We start from the raw sequence: 24,062 nt of genomic DNA on the forward strand, positions 1-24,062 counted from the left end.
GTTAATAAATCTATAAAATAAATAATACAATCATCCACTACACACAGCTCAGTGCGGCTCCTCTGTGATTGGCTGACTGAGTCGTCAGTTTACACAATCACCAATCACAGGACTGTTTATGGTTTTTAGCCCTGGTGTGTGACTGGCTCACCCGTGAAGTGTACGCTTATGCTGGCAAGCGAGCTGATTGGGGGATGTAGCTGTCCGTCATCACTAGCTGGGGGGGGGAGAGGAGGGGATCAGGTAGAGGCCGCGCCGCCTCCGATACAGGGCTGAAGCATCAACTGTCTGCAGGTCGGGGACACAGGACCCAGGGGCAGAGCGCGGCTGGACACAGCGGAGGCGCGAGGCCTAGCGCAGTGCAGAGCTGGTAAGGACTGGGGGGACAATGCACAGCGCGCACCTACACTGCACCTGTGTATCCGGTGGCGGGGGGGGGGGGGGCATTCACTCATCCGTGCCGGTTACAGCTGCATACAGATGGGAGACGATCAGGGCATCAATTCACATCACGGTGCCGTTTTCCTCCCCGGTAACGGGGCTAGCCTACTCTTTCCCCGGTTACAGGACGTGATCAGCTGCTTATACTGTGTAATGAGGGCTATCCTCCTTTATCGTCTGCACTAAAATAAAGGAGACCTGGAGCCTCCTCTAAAACCAATGAGCGCACCCTATAGTATTATTACTATGATATAGCGCCAACATACTCTGCTGTGAGTGTAGTGCCCTGCACTGTGATATGAGAAGTGATGCTTTTGGTGCATTTCTTGGGCAGCCTGGTTATGTTGCAGATGGCAGCGCGCACGCTGCATTGTGGATGGTGAGTGTATTAAATGTTATCAACACATTGGAAAATCCCTCTTTGTAACTTTCAGACCAGTTATTGGGGTGACCGAGTGGTGCCCTGTAGTTACATGAAGAGGTGCATTGCAACCAAAATGGAATGAGATTTTTATTTTTCTTATTTACAGTTTTCTATGCTGGTGCCATAGTCTGCTGTAGCTCACATGGCGCAGGCTCTCAGATCTTCTGGCAGGCGAAAAATGTTCCTTTTGTTTAACTTTTTTTCAGTAATCGATTTATGTATATTAAGCAAAATGAGGCATTACAAATTTGTCATTATCTTTTATATACTGTAGTGCTGCCAGACTTTTGTAGCACCTCACATAAGGGGATGAAACATACAACACAATTACAAAGTACATTATGCTTTTACTTACAAGTTTACAAGTTTCTAAGTATACCTAATTACATAGAGGAGGTGAATGTGTTTTCTTATTATTATTATAAGCCTCCTTCATTGCACTAAGTGTCCTCCATGCCATTTAGGGAACTTTAATAAAACACACAAATAATACAATAAGTCCAAACCGTCAATACATGGGGGGGGGGAGAAAGACAATCACAATGAGAGCCGTATACTAGTGAGTGACAGATAATAATAGCAGACCCAGTGACATATGTACTTGGCCTCTGGACTTCAAGCATTGGCGAGTCCCGTGTGAGACTGCCCAATGATTTAAAGTAGCAGTCATTTAAAAGTCAAAACCAGATTGAGTTTTGCCTTTTAAATGACTGCTACTTTTAAGCATCGGGCAGTCTCACAGGACTCGCCGATGCTTGAAGTCCATAGACTTTTGCTTATCCCCGGTGTCTCTGGCGACAGACAGGATAAATGATGAGTGAGTGGGAGCACAGTGGAGACCAGGAGAGTGTAGGCAGGGTGAGACCATCCCAAGTTGATGGTCTGTGTGAGGTTTACAGTCTAGGGAAGTTTAATCAGTGATTGATATGCAAGTAACCACCAAATTCACATCCTTGTGGGGAAAACAACTGGATACACTTATTTAAAAATAATATTTTCTCAAAAAATCTGTAAATCCCTAACAACTTTTTGTCGGACATTGAGTAGGAAGTATGTTATTTTATTTTTCAAGCTTATACTTTACAAAAAGATCTGCAAGGGCTGCCATATTTGCAAAACATTTTTTTTGCAAAGTCGATATTTCATTAATGTCCTTATGTTTCCTATATACCTGTGAGTAGGGTGATAATTCAGTCTAATTTCTAGATATTGCTGAAATATTTTGATTCACTTTATTTTTTTTTTTGTAGATTCATTTTTTGCCCCGTACTGTAAGTTTTTTTCCATTTTGGTTCAAGAAACAAAGTGCTGTTTTATACTGAAACTTTTTTATTTTCAACAAGCGTGAATCATCCTGAGCTAAAACATCATGCATTTTCATCAAAGCTTAGAAAACTTAAGCCGCATATCCACTACACAACTAATGAATAACGTTATCGTTCATTATATTGTGCAATGGATATTGAGCCCACACTGAACGATATATAGCTCAGTGTGGGCACCCTCCCTCATCCCCGATCCTGCACAATCTGATGATATCGTCTGGTTGGACAGCATTTTTGGGCGATGAACGACTGCGTCAATGACCAGTGGGAGCACACATCGTTGGTGGTTGTCGGCATATCCACTGCACGATATTGTGGACGAGGAACGATGTCGTAATCGTTCATTTATATCGTGTAGTGGATGTGCAGATTTGAATATCTTCTGTCTCATTCTGTTTTTGCCTTTGCAAATTGCTTTATCAGATTAGTTTTCCTATGACTACAGAAATTCCCAGGTCTTCCAACAGCTGCTGAATGTGTTTTTATGACTGGCTTAACGTCTTCCAAAATAAACCTAGACTTTCACATGTCCCTCTTCAGTTCCATAAACCATCTCTATATTCCATTTTTGCTAGTGGCCTATTCATTCAGTCCAAACAGCAGTTTTTAGACCATACTTATGAGTTGTCCTCTGCTAAAGCCATTATTAATTTTTCTACTTCAGGGTCCATAGGGGGTCCACAGGGTTGACCTTGGGGTATAGGTTGGGAACCAAATCCGGGCACCACGCAGTTAAAGCATTTAGCTCCCAGGATGCACTGGGTCCACTCTCCCTATAACCCCACCCCCAAGCCAGAGGCACCTCAGTTTCAGTTGGTGCCCGGCCGGAGTCGGGTCACCGTTAGCGCAGGGGGAGCTGATTAGCAGCCCCTAAGCTTATTTTTTTGGGAACAAAGTTTTTTTTCTATGGACTTTGGACTCTTCAGAGCGGCAGCGTCAGACTGTCCATAGGACGTCTAAGCTGCTGCTCCGTCACCCCGCTGGCGCTGAGACGCCAGTACAGATCTGGGGATCTCAGCGGGACCCCAGAGTCTGTACTAGCCGGACTCTGTGGGCGCCCAGGACTGCTGCCGGATCCACGGGGAGCAGGTAAGGTCGCAGATCACCGCTTGCGGTGATCCGCGCATTTCAAATGCAGTCCTGTGCCTCCGGTCTCTGGGGACAGACCGGAGGCGCCGGCAGTGGCGGCGGGCCCCCCATACCCCGTGTGTCCACTAGACCTCCAGGGACTTAACGATCGGCGCAGGGAGCCGGTGTCCCGGGGGTTAATAGCCGGCCAGGGGAGCAAGCCTTCCCTGTTACAGCTGCTCCTCCCCTCAGCTCAGCGCGCCTTTCAGTGTCAAAAGTCTGGCGTCGCTGAGCTGCTTCTTCTGAGGTCTCCAGCGGACATTTTCTCTGTGGTGCAGCAGAAATCTCCGGAGATGGCAGTTGGTCCAGTCCCACTGCGTACCTCACCATTAGGTCAGTGTACACAGCGCTGTAGCCTTCCCAGACACTGAATCTGGGCAGTTGAATGCAGTGAAATAGTGCAGTATATTATGACATGTTTATGTATATATCTGCATTGTATGTGACTTATGCTAGTGCTGACTGTCTGTACTTTATTCTCACCTGTCAGTGCATATCTATCCCTTTTCTTTATCTGCCCTGATACAGCTGTACTTAGGGTGGTTCTGAGACCTCACATTTATATACTTGTTAATATTTCCGAGGTTTATCACATACTGTTGCGTTCTGCACGTTGCCATATTTTAAATGGAACTGTGTTGCATATGCTGAAAATGGGTCCCTGCAGCTAATTTTTGGCATCAGTCAGGACCAGTATAGCGCTGCTTGGTATTTCCGCCAAGAGGGTTGGTCAGATATATCTGACCAGGAGATAGAGCGTTATACTGCACCCATTTTTACTATCCTGCAAGTCATGTGCTGCAGGTGTTAGTGCGGAGGATTTGACTCATAAAGGGTTCTGTATGTGGCGTCATCTGGTGCCGGCCCCTTTCACGACCCCCTTGGGCGGTTTGTTTTCTCGGGATCCTCTCAATTGCGGATCGCCGGGCGGGCCCAATTGTTGTACCTCACTTGGGGTTACTTCACCATACTGCCCTTTTCATCTCAGGGTATCTTGCAGTTTCTTGCACTCTTCCCTTGTGACAGACTACCGCTCCCTGCAGGGGTTTTTCGCAGTATATGAATTCCCCACAATAGTCTGTCGTTCCCCTTGCAGGGATTACCACAACAGCCATCCTGGGTGGATGTCGTTTTCTACGAAACGCAAATTGGCGTGGTTGACGCCCTGTGGTTACTTCCCAGTTGGCTCTGCCGTGAACTGGATAATGTTTTGGGCTCTTTCCCTCTTAGCTGAAATAGGCTTCCTCCCGAGTATTATTATCCCTGCTTTAGGGCTGGTAGCCGGTCCATTCTGGTTAGAGTGAATGTTGACCTGCACCTGTATCATACACCCTCAGTCTTACATGCCTTCGGGTTCCCTGTTGCTGACTAGCTGGTGGATTGCATGGCGGGACTCTGGCTGTTGCCAGATACGAGGTATTACAACAGCGTTTGGCCTCCTGTCCCATATTCCCTGAGGGTCATCACGAGCCCCTCCTGGGGTGGATGGGAGATACCGATTTTCTCAGTTCGCCCGGTACTAGTGTCAAGTTGCCGCGGCTATGTGGGTAGGAGGGTACGCCCTCTCTTATTCAGACCTGAACAGGGCCTTACAAATCCAGAAAGCTATACAGTTGCTGCGGTAAGCAGAGCTAATTAGGCCATCCCCGCTATCTCAGCGAGGCACTGGTTGTTCTGCTTTCTGGTGCGGTGGCTGAATGGTCCTCTTTGGCCTATTCCCTGTCTCAATTCCCTGAACCAGTTCCTAAAGCTACATGGGCTCAGGAGGAAATCCCTATGCTCCATCATACGATGTTTGGAACCTGGGGACTTTATGGTATCACTGGATATACAGGACGCGTGCCTACGGGTACTTACAGAAACCTTTCATCAGCGTGGGCTGAGGTTTGCTGTATCACAGCATCACTTACAATTTTTCGGGCTCTGCCTGTGGGGACTGTTCTCAGCCCCACAGGGGTTTACCAGCGTTTTGGATTTTCTGACAGTTGTTCTGTTCAGTATATCCCAATGCTCATGTACCTGGACGGCCTCCTGCTCTTAGCTGGATCACCGGGGTACTGTACAGCAAGGTCAGGATGACCGTGGCTTCTTCAGGGTGCAGACGTTTAATCAACGGGGAAAAAGTCCTCCCTGCATCCCTCTCTGGGTATTCTTCATCTAGGAGCCCTGCTGGATTCTCGGAATCTGAGAATTCTTCTGGTGTAAGACGGAATCTCCACTCTTCCATTAGGAGTACATGGTGATCTACGCCGTCGACATATGTCTTTACACTCTGGGATGCATGGTCAAATATTCAGTGTCTGCCTTTGGAAGGGTGGAATGGGCTCAGTTCCATTCCAGGCCTTTCCATAATTGGCTCATCTCCAGGTGGAACAAGTTTTTTCTGTTGAATCACTGTTCAAACGATAATGCTCTCTCCGAGGGCAAGTCGGTCCCTGTCCGGGTGGCTATGGCCATCTCGTCCAGGGTATTATTTGCTATGGACAGTGTCTGGTTTACATCCATTTCAGTGCAGTTGGACGTCTGTCGATTCCACCCTGTCAATTAACTTACTCTGGCATAACTCTTGTTTCCCGGTGAACCTGAAAAGGTTCAGTCCGACAGGGTCAGGACAGTGGCTTCCTTTTTAGCACCACTGTTCGTTGGGTGGCAATGACAGGTATGTCACACATTCGGACATAGTCCGAGGGTCTCCTCCCGACCATCTCGGCAGCGTTCATTTCAGGAACTCTCCATTGGGAAGCGGGAGTCCTCAGCCGTCACGACCTGCATCCCGGGACTAGTCTCTTCCCCAAGAGAGGTTACATCTCCTGGTGAGCAGGGGTGGCCCCCCTGAGGTGACCCTCATGGCCTTCTGACTTTATCACACTATGGTGTTACAGTCCAGCTCTGGGGATTCTGAAGCAACCTTCAGCGACTCTTTGTCGGTGAAGTGGTCCTTCCACTTTGTGTACCTGTGTTCTCCAGTCTCCCTTCTTCCTCGAGGTCTTTGGAAGTGTTTTCAATCGAGACGGAGATGCTTTCCTGCTGGTGGCTCCTGATTGCCCCAGATGTCAGGGGTAGTTGGATTTTCGGAGTCTCTCCATCGATACTCCATTCCTGATGCTTCAGTGCCCGGACCTGTTGTCTCAGGGTCCTTCGTTTTGCCTTGGACCTGGGTCGTTTGTCTTTGACTGCGTCCCTACAGTGGTCTTACGGCTTCCCGGGCTTTGTCATCGTTGGAATGATTAGAGCACATAGATCAGCTTTTGCTGGGACCTACCACAAACTGCGGCAGCCATAATTCTTATGGTATTGTACCTGTCGATACAATCCTCGGGTGTCCAGGATTTCCAGATATTCTGGCATTCCTTCCGGCTGGCTTGGATTTCACCCTCGGCCTGGCCTTCCTGACAGTGCAGATCTCTACACCGTCAGTATGGTTAAGATATGGATTTGCTCCACTCTGGTATCCAGTTCATCCTTTGGAGTGTTTTCTGGATTATGCCTCCATTTGACCTCCCTAGGGACTGCTTGTTAGTAGTGGTTCTTCGTTCCCCCCGGGGACAGTCAATGGAACCGCTGGTTGTGATAGCAATTACATGGTCTATTCCTTAGGCTCTCTCTTTCTCTCAGGGTGTTTATATCAACCAGGAGAGTGTCTATCTGAATTGGGAGCGTTCTCGTGTGGCTCCCTCTTCTGGAGGGCATCATGTCAGGGTGTGAGTTGCTCTCGCCCTGTGTTTCTTAGTGATTTTTAGGTTCCATATTATTCTGGAACTTATAGTACGGCCATTCAGTCCCCAGTCCTCTCGGCTGGTGTGGCCTCATTGACTGTGCTCCGGCCTCTTTTTGGATTTATGTGATCCGTACAAGTTCCTTACGGAAATCGGACTCCTTATTGGTGGTCTGAGATTTCTGGTTTTAACAGGAAAGGATGGCCGACCTATAGCCAAATGTTGGCTGGATGGCCTCGTATGTATTCCTCAGGGCCTACCCATGGGTAGGCCTTTCTGTTGATGCTTCTTTTTTCTCGGTCCATGTAACCCTCGTGGGCGGCTCGCTGTGGCGCCTCGGCTGTTTTGCCTTACTAGGTGGCCATGTGGTCTTCTGTCCACACCTTTTTAAGGTTCTAGGCATTGGTTTCCTTTGCCTCTCAGGATGCTTCCTTTTTGGCGGCGGATTCTCCTCTCAGCACAGGAGCGTCCCCACCCTTGGTTGAACTGCTTTGGGACATCCCCAAGGTCAACCCTGTGGACCCCCTATGGACACTGAAGTAGAAAACAAGAGATATGGTAAGAACTTACCTTTTGTTATCTCTGTTTCTACGAAGTCCATAGGGCCCACAGGGCGCCCGCCCTGACGCACCTGGCTTCATATGGGCTGTGTGGCTGGTCACCGGTTTCCGTCTCCCATTTCTGTGAGTATGGTTGAGTGTTCCAGTTTTCTCTCTTTCTCTCCTCCTCCGGCCTTTGGCTACTTACAAACTGAGGTGCCTCTGGCTTGGGGGTGGGGTTATAGGGAGAGTGGACCCAGTGCATCCTGGGAGCTAAAAGCTTGAACTGCGTGGTGCCCGGATTTGGTTCCCAACCTATACCCCAAGGTCGACCCTATGGACTTTGTAGAAACAGAGATAACAAAGGTAAGTTCTTACCATATCTCTTGTTTTTGCTATGTTGTTCATTCTTGCTGGGGAATTAAAAACTTACTTATGCTGGACATACGCCTTCAGATTTAAATGTCTGTTAGACCGACAGACCAATTATCTGACATGCAGACAATATCCAATAATATGGGAATGATTTCAGCCTGTTAGCATGTCACATAATTGAAATCTGAACACCAATGTTCGTATCTGTCGGACATGCTGGATGATTTTGCATGTCCGACAGATCGATCATTATTACTTTGTCGCAGCAATACACTGTTCAGTTATCTGCTCAATCGGCTGAACAGTGTATGCCCAGTATAACTAACAAAATATAAATTGGCAGTATCCCCATAGCAAACAACTGGATGTGATCAAGTTTATTCAAGGGTTGATAATAAAAGCTAATGTTTGAAGTGTCGAATATATATTTATACAGATCATCCTTAACATGGTGAATCTTGTTACAATGACACCTGTCAAAGGGTGGGATTTATTAGGCCGCAACTGAATGGTCAATTCTTGAAGTTGATATGTTGGGAGAAGGAAAAATGGGCAAGCGTAAGGATCTGAGTGACTTTAACAAAGGCCAAATTCTGATGGCAATATGACTGGGTCAGAGCATCTCCAAAATGGCAAGTCTTGTGTAGTGGACCCGGTCTACAGTGGTTTGTACCTACCAAAAGTGGTCTAAGGAAAGGCAAGGCTCATTGATGATGTGGGGAGCGAAGGCTAGTCTGTCTGGTTCTATCCCACAGAAGAGCTACTGTAGCACAGATTGCTGAAAAAGTTAATGCTGGCTATGATCGAAAGGTGTCATGACACAGTGCATTGCCGGTTGCTGCGTATGGGGCTGCATAGCCACAGATTGGTCAGAGTGCCCATGCTGACCCCTGTCCACCACCAAAAGTGCCTACAATGGGCACATGAGCATCAGAACAGGACCATGGAGCAATGGAAGAAGGTGGCCTGGTCTGAGGAATCACGTTTTCTTTTACATCATGTGGATGGCCGGGTGTGAGTGTACGTCAGTTACCTGAGGAAGAGATGGCACCAGGATGCGGTATGGGAAAAAGGCTAGTCGACGGAGACAGTGTAATGCTCTGGGCAATGTTTTGCTGGGAAAGCTTGGGTTCTGACATTCATGTGGATGTTACATTGACACATACTACCTATATAAACATTGTTGCAGACCATGTAAATAGTTCAAGGTGTTGACTTTGCCTCCAAATTCCCCAGACCTCAATGTAATCGAGTATCTGTAGGATGTGCTGAAAAAACGAGTCCGAGCCATGGAGACCACAATTCACAATTACAGGACCTAAAGGATCTGCTGCTAATGTCTTGGTGCCAGAAATCACATGACCCCTTCTGAGGTCTCTACATATCAGTGCTTTTTTTTTTTTTTTACTGGCACGAAGGGGACCTACATAGTATTGGGCAGGTGGTTTTAATGTTATTGCAGATCGGTATATGTATATTTTCACAATTACTAAATGCTCACTATTGGAATTGTTGCAGCACCAGATTACTCTTAATCCCAGCATAATAAATATTGGCACTGAAACTTTGAAATGTACTTATGTCAGCACCCTAAAAGAGCACAATAAGGCTGTGGATGGGTCCAAACTATTGCTCTGTAAAGAGGAGGATCCTCATCTGGGTTACCCGCTGTCGTAGAGGACTCTCTCAATACGCTTGATGAATATCGTTGTATTCATGACATTATTGCATCTAGGTATAAATGGATATAAACCTCAACCAGTGTAATTTTTTTTTTATCTTGTTGCATTCTATGCATATACTTTTTAATTAAGCATGTCTCAATGTTTCCAACAGATCCTAATATATGTCCAAAGCAATTGACAATGATTTGGTGAAGCTGACTTTATTTGCATTAAGTATGAACAACAACAGGGATTCCCCAAGTCTTCAACCGCAAACTTTGTTTGACTTGACATGGTAAGTTACTTGTAATTTCTTCTGAAGTTGGAGTTCATCAAATGCACACTCTTTAAATTTTGCTAAGTTGAAAATGTTTATACGTTTGACTCTTCCCTTCTGTCCTGTATCGGAGGGATGACTTTAGGGATTTTTAAACGTGTATTGATTTTGTAAATAATAATATGCATCACCCTGTCTTCTTTTGAAGAATGTCAAAGGCAGTATGTAGGACCATGTAACTGCAAATCAGTCTAGGAAGAATATAGAATGTAGGGAGCAATTGCTTGCTTTACATGGTAGGCTGAATGATGCCTATCATATTTGCCTTAATGACACTGTAAAATTTCATAAAACCACGTATGTAACTAACAAACTGCTTAATGAAGCTTCTTTTTACAGGATACTCGGAGGAAGATTCACTTTACCAATTGTATCAGTGGGGATACTATAAGCTTGAGAAGTATGAGCTAGTTCCCACTCTTACTAAATTGTACCAATAATTATTTAAGGAAGATGCTTCCTACCCTGCCTTTAGTGCGGCTTACATAAACTTGTTTCTGAAACCAATAAGGACTGTGAACTAGTTGATTCAGTCATTTAAACCGAGATAATAAACTCCTCGTACCCAAAATTGTCTTTAGTTTTTATTACTCTTTTAACCACCCCTCTTCATTTTTCCCTACCAGTTTTGTGTAATCTTGGTTTTCAAAGAGGTTAAGATAGGGCTGCCAAGGGCCTATCTTCAATTAGGGTACAGGTAGACCATACGCCCTGTAAACCCTTAACATTTGCCAGGCCAGTGAGTCGTAGCGTTATGTTTATATAGTTCTTGGTAAGCTTTCGTTGTTTGAAGTGATGCACTTTATTATTAGTATTATTATCATTTGTTTATATGGCGCCACAAGTGTTCCGCAGTGCCTTACAAAGTACAAAAACAAATTGTAGACAAGTGACTTACAGAACAATACAATACAGGACATGGATAATATATATTGCTACATTAGCGATCATATCACCCAGATAAGCAACAGAGCATAAGCGACCAAGTGTTAGGTGCCCTAGTGGTGAGTAAGAAGTAAATTACAGTATAGTAAGGAGAAGCACAAGAGGGTAGATGGCCTTGCTCGTGAGAGCTTACATTCTAAAAAGGTGGGGGAAGACAAACTGGGTAGACACAGATGGGGTAGATGGGGGACAAAGGAGCATGTAGCATGGAGTTAGAATCATAGCTGGAAGGCTTTGATGAAGTAGTGGGTCTTGAGAGCCCGTTTGAAGGATTGCAAACAGGTGGCGAGTCTGATGGGGAGTGAGAGAGAGTTCCAGAGGTGGGGAGCAGTGCGGGCAAAATCTTGGAGGCGGGAGTGGGAGAAAGTAATCAGCTGGCATGAAAGGCGGAGTGCATTAGTTGAGCGAAGAGGGCGGAAGCGTGAAGGGAGATGAAATCAGAGATGTATATGGGAGAAGATTGGGTGAGGGCTTTGTGAGCGAGCGTGAGAACCTTAAATTGGGTTCTAAAAGGGAAGGGGAGCCAGTGGAGAGCTTGTAGGAGAGGGGAGGCAGATGTAGAGCGCTTGGAGAGGAAGATAAGCCGTGCAGCAGCATTAAGGATAGATTGGAGAGGAGAGAGATGGGATTTGGGGAGGCCAGATAGGAGGAGGTTACAGTAGTCCAACTGGAGATGACCACTGAGTATATAAGGGCTTTAGTAGCATCCTGGGTGAGATAGGGTCTGATCTTAGAAACATTTTTGAGGGAAACGACAGGACTGTGAAAGGTTCTGGATATGTGGTTTGAAGGAGAGGGATGAGTCCAGGATAACTCCAAGACAGCGCACCTTGGGACTAGATGAGATAGTTATTCCATCAATTGATAATGAAATAGTGGGAAGTGAGGTGATGTGGGAGGTTTGGAAGATCATCAGCTCTGTCTTAGACATATTAAGTTTAAGAAATCGCTGCGACATCCTGGAAGAGACAGCAGAGAGACAGTTGGAGATACGAGTCAGAAGAGAGGGGGAGAGATCAGGGGAGGAAAGGTAGATCTGAGTATAATCAGCATAGAGATGATAATGGAGGTCAAAAGAGCTGATGAGTTCACCTAGAGAGGAAGTATAGATGGAGAATAGGAGAGGGCCAAGAACAGAACCTTGGGGAACACCTACTGTAAGAGGCTGTGGGGGGGGGGGGGAAGAGGAGTCGTGAGAGGAAACTGAGAAAGATCGGTCAGAGGTAGGACGACAGCCAGGAGAGGGCAGTTTCACGTAGACCAAGGGATTGAAGAATATTCAGCATGAGAGGGTGGTTCACAGTGTCAAAAGCAGCAGAGAGATCAAGGAGAATGAGAAGAGTAGTGGCCTTGGGATTTGGCAGCAAGGAGGTCATTGCTGACTTTCGTGAGGGCAGTTTCAGTGGAGTGGAGAGAACGGAAGCCAGACTGAAAAGGGTCAAGGAGGGAGTGGGAGGAAAGAAAAGTGGTAAGGCGGTTGTAGACAATCCGCTCAAGGAGTTTGGAGGCAAAGGGGAGGAGACAGATGGGTCGGTAGTTAGAAAGAAGGTTAGGATCAAGGGTAGGTTTTTTAAGAATGGGGGAGACAAGGGCATGTTTGAATGCAGAAGGAACAGTGCCTGATGAGAGGGAGAGGTTAATGAGGTGGGCAAGATGGGAGCAGGCAGAGAGAGAGAGGAAGCTGAGGAGGCGGGAGGGGATGGGATCAAGGGGGAAGGTAGAAGGGGGGGAGGCCTGGATGAGGGCCATGACTTCCTCTCCAGATACAGGGGAGAAGGATGTTAGAGTTGGCAAAGTTGATGGGGAGGGGTGATTTGGGAAAGGAGGAGGTGGAGAGCTGGGGGACTGGTTGGATATGATGTCCTGACGTATGGAATCAATTTTAGATGTAAAGTAGGTAGCAAAGTCAAGGGCAGTGAGCAAGGAGGGGAGACGAGGAGGGGGTGGGCGGAGGAGGGAGTTGAAAGTAGTGAAGAGACGCTGGGGATTAGAGGACTGAGAGGAGATGAGGTTCTTAAAGTATGACTGTTTAGAGAGGGAGAGCGCAGCACTATAGGATGAGAGCATAAATTTGAAATGGAGAAAATCTGCCTTAGAGCGTGATCTTCTCCACTGTCGCTTGGCAGTTCGAGAACACTTTTGCAGGTATCTGGTGCATTTGGAATGCCACGGTTGAGGAGTAGATCTGCGAGTGTGAGTAGTGATCGCTGGGGCGACAGAGTTTCTCACCAGACAAAGTGCACCTAAAACAATTTTTCTTTCATTCCCTCAATTTTCACGCCTCCCCTCGCCTAGACCATCAAACAGGTATTACAGACTGGTAGGAGCAGGTCTCTCACCTCCAGTGCTCTGTAATTTTAACTACCCTCTCCAATTCTCTTTGAACTTTTGTGCTTATGACGGCCTGGATTGAAGCATCTCTCCATAGTGAGGCCCAGATGAAGATTTTTTTTTTATTTTTTTTTTAACGTACTGTGAACGGTTATATTGATTCCTTTCCCATCCCGACTTAGTCCCAAATTAAGACTTGTTTTCAGACCACACAGTGGTATTAGATTTGAATACTGTTAAATGATTCCACAGTACATTATTTATTTATTTTTTAATGGATCTTGTTCTACTTTTTTTTTTTTAAATCTCCTCACTCTTGAGGTTGTTTCCTACAGTTTTACCTCAAGAGGTTACCCCAATGATATCACTTACTTTCTGAATATTTGGTTAGAGATTTGGTATTCAGACAACTCACTGAGGATCTTAAACTAGTAATTCACTTCGGATAAATATAACATAGATTCTGCTTTCTTGGTAGTTCAGGGATAAGAGTAGAGTATCAATATATTTTGTTTGACTCCTTGTGTTGCATATGTAACTAACAAAGATTTGGGGAAAATAATAGGCTATTCCTGGCCTTTGCCCAAAATGAAAGGGTAAGTATCTTGATCAAGCCCCAGCACCACCATTGTATATCCCTGGGTGAAATAGAGATCAACCTGTGGGCCTGATTCAGAGCCGCCCGCTCTGAATCAGGACGGCTGGTTTATTTTTTTATTTTTTTTTAAAAAGCCGGCCACTCGCTAAGCTGCTTGCGACGAGACCCTTGTGGTAGGGTTTCGTCTGCCGCAAGCCCCAGTGAGATTCCAGCTCTAATAGAGCCGGAAGCTCACCACTGACCTCACTGGTGATGTCAGTAGGGCCACCCACAACTGGCTGGCATTCCTTCAGGAACGCCTCCGTTTGACCAGTCACCCCCCCCTCCCCGCCTACAAAACGGGGCGAGCTGTCGATCAACATCGATAGCCGCCCCGTTTGTAGCGAGCCCCAGAGCGAGTGAATTTCTCACTCGCTCCAGGGCTTGCACATGCCGCGCGTGCGCAATGCCCCACCATCGACCCGCTTGCGAGCGGGTCTGAATCAGGCCCTGTATTCTAAGAATAGTTGTGTGAATGAAAATGGTCTTATTATAGTTAGAAATGTCAAGTTATGGTGCTGTGAAACACGGGATTGTTTTAATATTAAGACTATAAAATGAAAATATAAATATGCCTGTATACTTTATTATTTTACTATGAGAATGTATATACACAAAGGACAATGTGTGTTTTATTTTATTGTACTTTAAATCAGGAACCTATTGAATCTTTAGAAAGTTGTTCTACATTTCATGAAATAGTTTTAGATACCTCAAGTCCTACTATAGTGTTCCCTCTAGGCTGCGAGAAGGGCAGGCACTAGGGGGGCCGGCAGGGAGTCTGTGCGCTCCCAAAAAGGGGCAGTGTCTTTGGGACACTCCTCCAATTTGTCACACTTGGGAGGCATGCCGGAGGTGCTGGGCTTCCTCCAAGCTCTCCCATCACGGTGAATAGATGCCGTACACATGCGCACGGAGTCTATTCACCCGGCAGTGATAATTCACCGCAGCTTTTCCTACCTGCGGGACACTGCAGCCCGCAGGTGGGGCATGCTCAGGACATGCTGTTTTAGTGGGGTGCTGCTGAAGGGACAGGGCGCGTTTTGCCCTTTTAAAATCTGGCAGAGCGCGGTGCCCCTCTAAAATGAGCTGGAATACTGCTATTACATGTGCTATTATGATTAAATTCACATGAGCTAGATTCTGCTTATATGGAGCAACTCTGAAACATTGGAACCTGCAGAAAGAGTATTCTTCTAACAAAAGGTCTGTGTTCTTTCCCTCTCCTTAGGTCTATAAAGAATTGTTCTCCGTATAGCCTAGCCAAATTCCTGTGCTTCTGCAGCCATGGTACAAGCGGTGTGCTGATTTGAAGAATATAATAGTTGTCATGGAAGCTGGCCACGGCTGTCTTCAAGAGAGTTTTGGAATAAAGGCCTCTTCATCCATCTGTGAAATTCTGGATGGTCATCACGATGGTGACTCTTCCAAAATGGAAATGCGCCCACTACATACAGGACCATGTGTGGACCAACCCACTCCAGGGAAACAGAAAAAGTCTTCTTTTAAATTCTTTGGAGGGAGGAAAAGTATCTGTACGCTGCCTAGCTTCTTTGGTGGAAAGCATAAAGGTTTGGTGAAAAGAAACTCCAAAAAATCACTGAGCAAAAGCAAGACCCATGACTGCATCAGCAATGTACCTGGTGAGGATAGAAAGAATGATTACTCTGATAATGAGATTGCCAGACATCAGGGGCAAAATGTCACAAAGACAGGAAATACTCTTCCCAGCTCTCATAGTGTGGACTCTGGTATCACTTCACCAGTTAAACTTGATTTCAACTTCCACGATGTATCCCCCATGGGCAGCACAGAATGCTTTGACAAAAAAGTAAATGCAGAGAAATCCTTTTCATTTCCCAGACCAAAGAAAGGATTGAAGGGATTATTTAGTAGTATCCGTCGCCACAAAAAAAATAAAACTCCAGATCCAGAGAAGTTAGAGCAGAATATGGTTTTAGAAAAAATGAATAATAAATATCGAGCAGAGGATGGAGAATTGCAAGGCAAACGTGAGCAACCAAAGATGAACAATCAGGAATATGAAGTGTCACCTGCATGTTCATTGAATGTAACCATTGTGTGTGAGCTGAAAGTGGTGCCATCATGTTTGGCAGAAGGGGCTATACACACAATTGATGAATCACTTGTGGAACCTAATGATGATCTTTCTGTCCACCAACACCATGCCGTTAATTCAGAACTTGACTGCTCTACTGATTGTCTAAATCCCGAAGAAGTACTGTCTGAAACTGGAAATGCTGATTACATAGATCGACACAGCCCTCCTCATTCTGCTGGTGACCAGCTAAGCCTTATGTTCGAGGACGTTTCTTCTCTAAAGAGTTTTGATTCACTTACAGGCTGTGGTGATATCATCGCTGAACAGGACATTGACAACATCAGCGATACTTCTATTTCCTTAGAAAGGAGTAGAGGGGCAACAAAGAGAAGCTCTTGCCTTGTTACTTATCAAGGGGGAGGCGAGGAGATGGCAACACCAGATGACATGGAGGAGGAATATCTTCAACAGCTATTGGAAGATGGCAATGGACCAGATGCTAGTTTTGATCTAGAAAATGAAAAGGAGCGGGAAGAGATGTCCAAAGGCTTCAATGAATTGGAGGCTAATGCTGATTCGATGGTTGCTGAAGATGCCTTTGCTGATGGGAACGGTTTAACTAACACAGAGTTGTTAACTCCTCAAAGTGATCAACAAGAGTCTGCTCCAAATAGTGATGAAGGTTACTATGACTCCACTACTCCTGGTCCTGATGAAGATGCTGGAGAAAGCGTTTCTCATAAAGAACGTCTTCCAAGAGACAGCTACAGTGGAGATGCACTTTATGAGTTCTATGAACCTGATGACAGTCTCATGAGCCCTGCACCAGGAGGAGAGTCTCTGTATGATGGTAAAACACTATGCTCAGAAATATTTGATCAATTTTTTGACTTCCATCTTCCCATCAACAGTGGCTCAATGCACAATATAGAACGCAAAAAGGGTGCAACTGAAACTGAAGAGGAAAGGTTGGCGGTGATCCAAAAACAGCTGCTCTTGTGGGAAAGGCAAAGAGAGGCAGCATTGCAAGGATTGGATCGTCTAAATAAAGATATTTTTCCCAAAGAAAAGCAGACTATTGAATGTGAAATTAGAACTGCCAATTTATTGGGCAGGAACAAGGAATGCCTTTTTAGGGAACAAGTGTTAACAAATGTAAATAAAGATGAAGGCAACAAAGGTATACAACTGTCTGAAAAACAAAGCTGGAAAGACTTTAAGGACACCTCTTTAATGGATTCTATTTACCAAGTACATTTCATGCAGCACGTTGAGAAAAACAGCCTTGTAGAGAAGCCAGATTTTGAGTTGAATGTTGTAAGCCTTGAAACTCAAGACCAGAGTGACACTAGAATGGCAAGTGTTACAAAGGTTACCAACCCCAATATTTCTCCTATGCACCACGTTCAGAATGTATTTGGATCAGACTTTTGCTCCTCGTCTCGCTACAGTCAGGAAAATGAATGTGAACAGGCAGTGAACTTTTCTCAAACCCTGGGAGAGTTTGCCAATAATGGTATGTTATTTTCAAGTATCTCTGAAAGACTTGGCAGTGCTGGTTCTAACACATCGTTCCATCAAAATCTCAATTCGCTTCCTACTATGGTGACTTTTGATATTGTTGATGTTGAAAATGAAGGTGAATGTGAGCAGCAAATGGAGCATAGATCGGACGATAAGGTTGTTTCTTCTTTTGAGGAGTTTGACCACAGCTATGTACAAGAGTCTTTAGCTGAGTGTGATGAACATTTATTGCAGATGGACTCTCAGCATTCTTTCCACAGCTATAACTTGGGAGTGACTAGTCTTCCTCGTCACCTAGACTGGTATAAGCTAAGCCCTTGCAGGCCAGTTCCACTTTCCCTTAACAGGAGAAGCAAATCTCTTGACACAGAAAGCTTGGAGTTTGAACTTGGTGGATTAAATATGTCTAAGAGTGTCTTGAAATCGTATGATCTTCTCAATCCTTGGGAACATGGAAAGAATACTTGGCAGTATGAAGATACCTGTGATCCTGGAGATGAAACCGGTTTTAATAGTTGTAATAATTTGGAACACATTGTTCAGACTAATGGGCAATGTGAAACCTATACACCAGTTCTGTCTTCTAAACAGGGCTATAGCAGAGAGCCTCAGGGTTCTAGTTCATGTAGCCAGCTGCCAGTGGATACTAGACAGATGGCAAAGACCACTACAGAGCTTTTGCCGTGTAACACTAGGCAGCCCCAAGAGGGATCCAGCTCCTGCCCATACTCTACAGAAAACCCTACAAAGAAATTGGCTCGTGTCCTACCAATGGAGGAGCAGAGGGGGGTGGATACAAACTATGATTATCATGCAACTAACAAGCAAATAAAGACCAAACCAGTGGGCATTACACAAGCGATGCCTCAACAACATACAAAAGAGGACTTTAACACATTAACAGACCTAGAAAGGTCAGGACCTGCCAAGAAGGAGACTTTGGAGCACAGGGGAACATCACCCACTGACTGGAGTAATAATTATAGTGAATGTTCTAACGGCTAAGTTTTAAGTTTGAGATTTTTGGGGGGGACTGTGCTTTTTATGAAGGATCCCCATTGGCCTAAAAGACATTCAGAAAATGGCTTAAATAAAAGCCACACCAAAAACTAAAGTCAGATGGTATTGTATACATTTGAAACTGCAATGTTTTTTTGTTTTTATTATTTATTTTACTTCATCGCACAGTGAGCCTAAATTGCTAACCTGTCCTGTGGTTCTGTATTCTATCAATTTGTTGAAAATTTTTTTTTTTTTTTTTTTTTTAGTAAAATTTCTTAGTTCTGCATTTCATTTGTTTCTTATCTTCTAATGCAATTAATAAATCACACCACAGTGCTTTACATTTAGAATGTCCTTTTTAAAGTAGGAGACTTTCACACACTCGCCTTGTAGATGAGCCTATGCTGTATGACAGTCCCATATATTTGTCTCCTCTCTTGTGGCAATGATATTCCTGTCACTCAGCCACATAAAAAATGCTCATTATTTTGACTAATACCCCCCGTAAAGTTGTGTATATAACAAAGAAAAATGATATATTGTGTTACAGGATTAAGTGACCTGGATTTATGCATTAGACATTTGCACTGTTGCATTCCAAATGATTGTATAGCATAAAAAGTAATATACAGGTATATGCAGAACAAAAACCAAATGCTGCACTTTATAGTACATCTAATTACTGAGAACATGTTCCTTTGTGCATTGCTGCTTAGGGATGAACCACCACGTTGTCTACACTATGCACTGATGGGTAAATCATGGAGGAAAACCCTGATGTGGATGAGCCGTAACATAGTTGGTTCACTTTTACTATTCAGCTTACTTAAAGCACGGCAAATCTTTCATTTAATGTACTTTTACATGTGAGACACCTTAATAATTGCAGTAAAACATTTTAGGAATAAAAGAGGACATGCTTTTTCTTGCTTCACATCACACTTGTGGGTTTAGTTGTCTTTTTGTTTTCCAGAACATACATGCAGAACTTATGATCCTAATGGAGCACATTCAGACTAAAAATAAACTATTTCGAAAAACGGAAATCTATCAAGTTGCCAAATGTTATGTATTATATCTGGCATTTAGATTATCATTAGAGTTGGCAATTACCAGCAGCACTGCCTATTGGTGACGCTCTGAATCAGGCCCACAGTACAGATTGCTTTGCTGTTCACCCTGCCAAATGCCTATTGCAGGGGAGATGTACCAAACCTTGTCTTTGAAAACCCCAAACAGTTTCTGGCAACTAATTGTTCCAAACCCGGATCTGGTTATAGCTACTTCCCTATACTGGAAGAGGCAGTTTAACAATACATTTTGAACAGGTTTCATATAGTGACACCTAGAGTAATTAACAGATTAGTTTGGTTTGAGTTTTGTTTTTCTGTATTTACTGGTCATTAAAAGACACGTATGCTGCATAGGTAGGTACAGACCCAAATACTTGATGACTGGTATTACCTGTGCTGATCTTTCTCCATTCATTACAGAAATTGTACCCAGGCCTGGCGACGGGGGAACTAGGGGCACGGCTGTAGCGGGCCCCGAGATTCTAGGGACCCCAGAGGGGCCCACAGACAATCCTAATTGTAATGAGTCAGACTGACTAATGCAGTACAGTGCCGCAGGCCGTAGCAAAGGAGGAGGAGGTGATCCGACCCTCCTCCCCTCTAGTCTTCTCCTCTTACTACCTTCTCCTCTCATAGACTGCAGTTGCCCGGGGGCCTGACGTCACACTCTAGTGACTGACCCCGGCGCAAACACTAGTTGAAAGGTGGCCTGTGTACTCTTGGGCTCTGGCCTTGCCCTGCTGCAGCCAGGAGAAGTTACCTGATGTAGACAGCGTCTCCTGCACAAGTACTGGGTGAAAGGCGAGTTCCTTACTAACAGTACCTCTCTCCCCTCATGTGTACCGGGCACCCGTGATTTCTGTTGCCGGCCCTGATTGTACCTAAGCCAGGGCTGGTTAAGAGCCACCCAGTACCATGACTTCTCTAGTTTATACATGCAGCAGCTATAATTTATCTAGCGCAATCTGTAAATTACACAAGCTGAATGGTTGCTTTGGGCTATTTATCCCTCTCAAAGGTTAGATACATCTTACGCCCCCCCCCCACCCCCTCCCCCATCAAAAAACAGGTGTGTGTTCTGGGGGAATATCACACATTTTTTTTGGTGAATAGGTTCTTTATTAACAGTCTGAGCAGCATGAAACCTATCATTCAGCAGCAGCCACCAGTTTGTTGGGAAATACCATGTTGTTACCAGGGCCGTAACTAGGGTGGTGCAACCAGTGCCATGGTGCAGGGCAGAGGGTGCTGTTTGGGTCTGTCAATTTTCCTGTTTATTTTTCTCTCTTTTAACTTCATCTTTTATCCCTAGCATCTCCTGGCCTCCCCTATGTCTTCCCTGGCTTTTCCCCAATTGCCCACAGGAGGAAACAATTCTCTTATTACTTGTAATGTGTTACGTAGAACAGTAATCACAGGATACATTTGTCTATTTTCTGCCATTTTAGAATGTTCAAATAACACTTGGTCATATAAATTACTTGAACAGTAGGAAGAATCGTTTATTATTGCTGTTATTTTTAATGATGGGAAAACCGGAAAAAATAAAGAAACTTGCTTACAACACCTGTCTCTTTATTAGTGATTGTTGTGTAGATTATGGTGCTGCTTCTGAGTTTGGAGCAAAGCAAAAAAAAAAGATCTTGCTAAAACCATGTTGCCCTGCAAGTAGGGCAGATATAAAGTGTGCAGAGAGCTATAAGAGATGGGTGTCCTAATGCCGTGTATCCACTACTTTATTACATAGAGCGATGTAGTGTCGGAAACGACCAGCGATGTGCACTCCCGCTGGTCGTTTCCGACATCAATCATCGCCCAAACATGCTGGTCAACCTGACGATAACGTCAGGTTGAGCATGTTAGGGGATGATTGATGTGCCTACACTGAATGACTGATCGTTCAGTGTAGGCACAGCACCAGACTGTGAAGTGACTGCGCGATTACAATGTCGTAATCGTGCAGTCGTTTCTATGTCTGCTAGTTGATGTGCCCCTTAACTCAGATCTAAACTGCAGTGTAAAACTAAAGCTATCCAGCATTTGTGGGCTACATGCAAAAGCAGCCAGTATGTACCCCGCATGCAAAAAAATAAAAGTATCTGGAACAAACCATGTTGCAAAGTTAATGGGTTTTTTTTATTTTTTTTATTTGCTCCCAACTTCCGAATCAGCCCCTATGATTTCTGCACTGCACATACAGTGATACAATAGGCTGAGGCTGATGGGTTTCTTAGTGAAAGTGGTACCATTTGTTTTCCTCTAGACAGCAGTCTGGTACCATTCATTCATAATGCTGTTCTAATCCTAATGTAGATTAACCCCCACCTGCTTTTTACGCTTTGTGTCCATATGTACGGTGGATTATTTTACAGCATTAATTACAGCATGTGTTGTGTGCGGAAAGTGGAGTGTTCTGTTTCTCTATTCCATTTGGCTGAGCAAGGACAGTAAATGGACACATGATGAATACACAATGACTTTCACTCTGCCATCTCCAGTTAGCAGGCTAAAGCCACACACTTACACAGGTTTTAGAACTAGATTTAACACAATGCTGCTTCAAAAAGTTTTTTTATTTTACAGTAGCCAATGTGTCTAATTATGTTGAATATAACAAGTTCTAATTATAACTGTAAAGTATAATGGTGCATACACACGGTCAGATTTTTTTTTTTTGAACGATATCGTCTGAACGATTTTTGTAACGATTTAAACGATATTGGACAAATCAGACAGAAAAAAAAGGGTGGAAATTCAAATGAGAAAGATTGGTCCAAAGTTAATGATTGATAGGGAAATGGTGGGTGTGGCTACCCTGAGGGAATAAAAAGCTGGGGGCCATTTTAAAGCTTTGCATTTCTTGCTCTCTGGCTAGTTTGGTTCGGTTTATACCAGCTAAACGTCGTTGCATTGCTAATTTGCTCCACTTTGTTTTTGGCTTGCCTTTTACAAAGTGTGTTTATTGTGACATGGATCCCATTCGTCAGCGAATGATGATGGCCTACGCAGGAGTCGCAATTTTGTCTGAGAGGGAGAGGGCTGAGTGGAGGAGGAGGAGGCCTCGCTCTTGCTGGACAAAGGAGTGGCTTTTGCGGAGGGATACCATGTCCCATATGCCTTTGCTCATGGAAATCCGTGAGAATAATCCGGATGACTACCGGAATTTCTTGCGGATGGACGACGTCGTCTTTCAGGAGTTGCTGCGGCTTGTGACTCCTGTTGTTCAGCGACAGGATACAAATATGAGGAGGGCCATATCGGCTGAGGAGAGGCTGGTGGTTACCTTACGATATTTGGCTACCAGAAGATCCTTGGCTGACCCGAAATTTGGTTCCCTCATTTCACCTCAGGCGTTGGGCGTCATCATACCGGAGACGTGCAAGGCCATATACCAAGCCCTCCAGCACCAGTACTTTAAAGGTATTTTAAATTATTATTTTTATTTGCATGTAATGACATACTGTGTGTTTTTTGTTTTTTTAACCAACTGACTGGGGTAATAAATTTGTAGGGAAAAGGTTGGAATCTGCTCAAAAATATCGGCGATGACGTTATAAGTTTGCCGATTTTCATTATCCCCGTATTCAATTTAATTTAATTACATTTAATTAAACTTTTTTTTGCCGGTGAAAAGTCAGTGTAAAATAGGGGGATACATTTTTGCCTGCCTTTAGCAGGTTAAAAAAATTGCAGGTTTAGGGGTACAGCCAGGGGTGGTTTCTAAAAATAAGGAACAATGTGTAGGGTTCAACCGTATTTTAGAAATCAACCCAAGGCTGCAGGGACTAATAGGCTATGGGGGTAATAGGGGGGCCATAGAATGTAAAACTTTTGTACTTTACAGTGGGACTACAGGTGCCAGAATGTTTGCCCTTTGGCATTTGTGGAACTACAAGTGCCAGCATACATGCGGCACCTGTACCCCCACTGTAAAATAAATAGTTAAACAAAGACAAAACATACACACCGTGACAAGTATAACTTTATTTCATACCCCTACCCACTCACACATACCTATACCAGCCGGTCTGTTCTCTTCTCCAGTAGAATCCTTAATGATTGCCCCTGCAAGTGAAAGAAAACATACTCCCCTATATCCTGGCGCTGGTCTGCGCACCATCCCCAGGAATTTTGACAACCAAAAAAAGGAATGCCGTCCAGACAGACTCACTATCTGTATGTGTGTTGCCACATATACCGATAGCTTGCGAATGCCAGCTGATGGGCCAAGCACGTAGCTGGCACGTTCTGCCAGCCAATTAGCGTCCGCACTGACTGTAGAGCGGACACTGGGCCTGATTCAGATCCGCTCGCAAGCTGGTCGATGTTGCCCTAGTGCACATGCGCGAGACCCGAATAGCGACGGCCAAGCCGTCGCTATGGGTCTCGCACCAAAGGGGGCGTGCTGTCGATGGTGATTGACAGTACGCCCCCTTTGGTGGGTGTGCTGGGGGCGTGGCTGCCCAGACAGGCGTTCCCATGGGAACTCCTGGGGCCGGCCCCACTGACATCACTAGTGATGTCAGTGGGAGTGCTTTT

The 24,062-nt window shown here is 44.8% G+C and overlaps 1 protein-coding gene across 1 annotated transcript; it reads left to right on the top strand.

Annotated features, from left to right (window-relative positions):
• Positions 1-210: 210 nt before the first annotated feature.
• AMER1 (APC membrane recruitment protein 1) lies at positions 211-20,333 on the top strand. Its single transcript, XM_088478218.1, has 3 exons — positions 211-370; positions 9,785-9,907; positions 15,094-20,333. The coding sequence occupies exon 3, from the start codon at positions 15,193-15,195 to the stop codon at positions 18,451-18,453; it is 3,261 nt and encodes a 1,086-aa protein (XP_088334344.1). The 5' UTR covers positions 211-370; positions 9,785-9,907; positions 15,094-15,192; the 3' UTR covers positions 18,454-20,333.
• The last annotated feature ends 3,729 nt before the right edge of the window (positions 20,334-24,062 follow it).

Source organism: Taudactylus pleione, unplaced genomic scaffold (assembly GCF_031769625.1).
Source record: "Taudactylus pleione unplaced genomic scaffold, aTauple2 ptg000211l, whole genome shotgun sequence".
Classification (NCBI taxonomy): domain Eukaryota; kingdom Metazoa; phylum Chordata; class Amphibia; order Anura; family Myobatrachidae; genus Taudactylus; species Taudactylus pleione.